Source organism: Octopus bimaculoides, chromosome 14 (assembly GCF_001194135.2).
Source record: "Octopus bimaculoides isolate UCB-OBI-ISO-001 chromosome 14, ASM119413v2, whole genome shotgun sequence".
In the NCBI taxonomy this organism is placed as follows: Eukaryota; Metazoa; Mollusca; class Cephalopoda; order Octopoda; family Octopodidae; genus Octopus; species Octopus bimaculoides.
The window spans coordinates 7360361-7365567 of NC_068994.1; the positions used below are offsets into that span (position 1 = coordinate 7360361).

Sequence of the window (5207 nt, forward strand, 5' to 3'; positions counted from 1 at the left end):
ATATATATTTATTTGGTGTTTGAAAAAGTTAAACGAAAGCGCTCACACACTAGAAAAAAACTTCTTCCCCCAAAAAAGTTAGCAGCATCCTGATAAAAGATTCCATAACATTTTTTTCAAAAATTATTTTTTTAAAAATCACCTTTGCATTTCAAAACTGTATTAAGTAATTCTCGTAAACTTTCATATATATATATCAGTGCGTATGTGTTTGTATGCATATGTATGTACATGATTATATATATATATATATATATAGAGATATATATATATATAGATATATATATATATATATATATATATGAGAGAGAGAGAGATAAATAGGTAGATAAACAGACAAGTAGATTGATAATATTGTATATATGTATGTGTGTATATATATATATATAACGAATGAAAGACTACATATGTATGTATGTATGTATGTATATGTCTGTTTATGTATGTATATTATAAATATATATATATACATATGTGTGTTTAGATACATACACACACACACGCGCGCGCATGTATATATATTACTAATATTTAGCAGAAGTAACAGAGTGAATCAAGGTCCGAAAATTTCGTGCGTTGGCGCTTAAATATTAAGAAAATATCACATGCTTATATTTTAAATTCTGCTTTTACTGTTTGCACCAACATATCTGTATGTATATATATATATATATATATATATATATATATGTCTTATCTTCGAAACGTCTAGATAGAATAGAGACAGCTGATGAAGGGATATTCCAAGTGGCTTTCCGTTTTCCTATATGTTCGTTCCGTTGTCTGTAGTTTATTGTTCTAACGTCCTGTACCCTGATATGCATGTATATACACATGTAGATGTAAGTATGTACATATATGTGTGTATACATGTATATATATTCTTTGTATTATATATATATATATATATATATGTGTGTGTGTGTGTGTGTATCTAAACACACACACGTGGATACATACGCATAAAGCATTTGTGTGTATTTGTACGTTTGAGTTTGCGCATGTAACACAAGAAAAGCTGCAAAAAATATCAGCGTTACAAAGAGCCTCTCTTCTCTTTTTGCTCGACCGACATGACAGTACCAAGAGATCAACATATTATCACGAAAGAAAGAGAAAAGGTTGATAAATATGGAGACCTGAGAATTGAGATCGCTAAGATGCGGCAGCTACGAGAGTCAAATATAAAGATTGTTCCTATTGTCATCGGAACATTGGGTTTAATATCCAAGCTGAAGAAACATCTGGAAGCTTTAGAAACACCCTACAATCTAGGTGTATTGCAAACAAAAAGTCGGCATTACTTGGAACAGCATGCATATTGTGTAAAATACTGTCTGTCTGAGGTCCTTGTTGTGACTTGACAGACAGCACAACCCCCCCCCCCGGTAGACACAATATTTTCAAGCAACAACATCACAATATTAGATACTGTGCGACGTATCCAAATAATAACAACAACAATAACAACAACAACAACAATAATGATAATAATAATGATAATTCCAATTATAAATGTTGTCGGTTGGTCTTTTTACTGCACATAGTTACATGAAATAGAAATATTTCTTCTACATCGAGTGAGAAAAAGAAAACAACAAATTGTCATGCACCGGTCATTTGTGCGGTTTTACAAAATTAAAAACTTAGATCATTGTTTTTTTTTTGTTTGTGCGAGAGAACATAAAATCCATCATTTGATTCAATAAATAGATAAATAAATAAGTAAATAAATAAACAAACAAATTAATTAATTAATTAATTAATTAATTAAAGGTAGTGCCAGTATTTTCCTTGTTAGGTGTTTCTTGTTACAATGTAAAAAAAAAGAAAAGAAACAGAATTGCGTTGATTTTTGTGTCTCATCCTTTGAGGTTTACATGGAAAATCTTTTTGACATGGAAATAAAAAGATGCTTACGTTATATGTCGCCGGTTTATTTGTATGATGCAACATAAAATGTATCTATGTAAACATTGTTTTATTGATGGCTGAATAAGATATCTGCTACGAGGTGTATATCCTCTATTTGTTCACATTTCATAATGTCTACCTCAGATAACACCAACTCGGTGGTACATCTCAACATAGTGCAGATTTCATTTACATTGTAATTAAAGGCTGGTACTGTATTTTACTTTCGTCTCTTGTGTTTGTTCTGTCAGTCTATTATATTTTTTAATATTTAATTTTATTTTATTTGCGTCGTCTTTGCCTTCTCTTTATCCGGCTGTTGTTCTCATAGCAGAAGATTTCCGACGAGACTTACCACAGCAGAGACCAATAGTTAAATTCCAAAATGCCGTACGGAATGTTGTGTTATACATAGCGTAAATGAGCGGGTTTAAGGTAGAGTTAAAATAACCCAACCACGTAATAATTGAAAATAATGTAGGGGTGATGTTACATGTCGTGCAAAATACATCAATAACATATACTAAGAAAAATGGCAACCAGCAAATGATGAAACATCCCACAACAATGGCTAACGTTTTGGCTGTTTTTCTTTCTTTCATGTAAAAACTCCGCTCAACTTTCTGTTGGCGCATATTACTTGTGTCGTGGTTTAATGTTCGATTGAAGCGATGAATATGGCCGATTTTGTATCTTGTAGAGGCATTCCTTGATAATTGGTCATTAGATGCAGACATTGAAGACTGGCATCCAATGGAATATTTGCTGGAGGGTGTGTGGGGTCGGTAAAGTCTTGTGTAATTGTGTTCCTTCTCTGAGAGTCGGACTTGATCGCTGTTTGGGTTTACATTCTCTTCGTTGTTTAGTTTGTTATTACAAACTGTCCTATCTTTTTTGGTGTTATAAGAAGGCGCAGGGTTTAATTCTGATGTGTATAAAGTATTGGTCTTTGTAGAACCAACGGATTTACATTTCTGTTCAGCTCTGTTTGCTTTCTGAAAAGTGACAGCATCAGCGTCTGCTTTTCTAGAATGATGTCTTTTCGAAAAATATTTGTCCACTCGATAAGATACGTCGGCACCAATATCAGAATCTCTTGTGTTCTTACCATGCACCGTCTCTTCTGAATTATCGTCAATGAACTCCAACAGTGGCGTGACAGCAGATGGATGGCTGACTCGCTCATTATATAATTCAATTTGAAAATGGTGTTTTTCATAATCTTCTGAGCTATTTGATAATTCCGGCTTATCGTTTTGACATGTCGGATTTATTGTTATATTTTCACTGACAACTTTCATGTCGGTAGGCCTTCGTATGGGCTTCGTTTCCCGCGTTGCTTTCATTGTTCTCAAATGGTTATTTACAGATGAACTGTTTCGTTCGCTATGACCAACCGAAAACGTTTTGTTACTGATGTTGTTTTTCGAAGGAGACGTTTCGCTTTTATGTTCCGCTTTGAACGAAGAATTTGATCGGATATGTTTTGTTGTTGTTGCTTCGGTTGTCGGAGACATATTTTCAGAATTGTCACTATCGCATCGTTTCTGTCGGCTGCTGAAAAAACTACGCCAATAAGGACGCAGACGTTTCTCTCTCTTGCGAGCAACGTGATAAATACGTGCATATACAAACAACATTACAAAAAGAGGTATAAAGAACGATCCAGAGGCTGAATATATGATATAACCAGGGTCACGAGTCAGTGCACATCCGTTAGCTAAATCCCGACCTTCTTCTTTCCAACCAAGTATTGGAGGACAAGTTATTATGGCAGCCAGTCCCCATGCGACCCCGACCATGAAAATAGCCAGACGTTTGCTTCGTCGAGTTGAGTAAAGTAATGGCTTGGTTATAGCAAAGTAGCGGTCGAGACTGATGCAACACAAATTAAGTATAGAAGCGGTACACAAGAGAACATCGCAGGAAACCCACAGATCGCAAAGTAAACCACTAAACAACCACTGACCAGTTACTTCAACAGTAATATTTAGCGGAAGAACCAATATTGAAACCAGAAGATCGGCTGATGCCAAAGAGACTACAAAACAGTTGGTGACTGTTCGCAGTCTGCGATATTTCCACACTGCTAGAATTATAAGGACATTGCCTATAACGGCACTAAGAGCAATTGTACCTAAAACGAAAGATACCAAACACTGTTCCCAGAATTGCCTTTCTAGTTCTACATGAATGCCTGGTAGTTCTGAAGAACTGGTAGAAAATTCAGTAAATCCATCGCAGTCGGGTGAGTATATATAAAATTCCTCGGAAAGAGTTTGATTCAAGGATATGTTACAAAGAAAGCTTTCGTCGTTTGAATTTATTAAGCGAAGGTCATCGTGGACGAGTGATGTGTTATTTTCTCGGTTGTTGAACTGAGAAACGCTCGTGTTCAGAACGTCGTTTTGCTGTGATTCTTTAGTTATTTGGCGGTACAGATTGTACTGTGCCACGCTTTCATTTGACAATGTAGAATTTTCATTCTTTGCTTTTTCCACCATATTGCTTTACATCATCTTCCATTCAAAGCTGTTTATTACTCTTTTACTAGTTTCAGCTCGAGAGCTACGGCCATGCTAAGGCACCGCCGTTATTATTCAAACCCATAAATTTATCATAGAAGAAAATAAGTCAGTGTCTTAACAACACTAACGTACAGTTACATGTTTTTATTAAATTACATATTGTCGTCTGCTGTTGGTGTTCATGCCATTGTTGTTGGCTTATGTGTTATTACTCTGTAATGATAGTTAAAAGAATAATTCAGGAATGTTTGAATTACATCTTCTTATTGTCTGCTTTTATTGGCTAATGTATCATTACGCAGTAATAATAACTAAAAGAATGATTCAAGAATGTCTGAATTACACTTTCTCGTCGTCTGCTTTTATTGGCTAATAAATCATTAGTCAGTAATAATAGTTAAACGAATGATTAGTGAATGATTAGTGAATGTTTTAAATTAGATTTTTCTCGACGTCTGATTTTGTTAGCTATATTTCATAGAAATAATACTTACAAGAAAGACTCAGAAATGTTTAAAATGCATTTTTCTTCTGGTCGTTTGTATTATTACTCAGTAAAGTTGTACCCTCCCCACCCCCAAATTTTCTTTTTTTTAATACTATTAAATAGACAGTGATAGTTCGACATCTTTCGTACTGCTAAGATGTTATTGTTGATCAGAAATTTTTAATGGCGAATTTGATAGAAACAAGAACAGCGAGACAAAAAAAAAGTCACTAAAAATTGCAAATGCTGTTTCCGACAATTCATTTGACTCTCTATAA

The 5207-nt window shown here is 34.4% G+C and overlaps 1 protein-coding gene across 1 annotated transcript; it reads right to left on the bottom strand.

Moving 5' to 3' along the window:
- Positions 1-1485: 1485 nt before the first annotated feature.
- Positions 1486-5201, bottom strand: LOC106875033 (octopamine receptor). The gene has a single exon (XM_014922990.1). It carries the CDS (start codon positions 4416-4418, stop codon positions 2223-2225), a length of 2196 nt encoding a protein of 731 aa, XP_014778476.1. The 5' UTR covers positions 4419-5201; the 3' UTR covers positions 1486-2222.
- Positions 5202-5207: the final 6 nt, after the last annotated feature.

Bases quoted from the DNA above. Each gene is read 5' to 3' on its own strand.
- LOC106875033 (XM_014922990.1), bottom strand. From the start codon at position 4,418: ATGGTGGAAAAAGCAAAGAATGAAAATTCTACATTGTCAAATGAAAGC.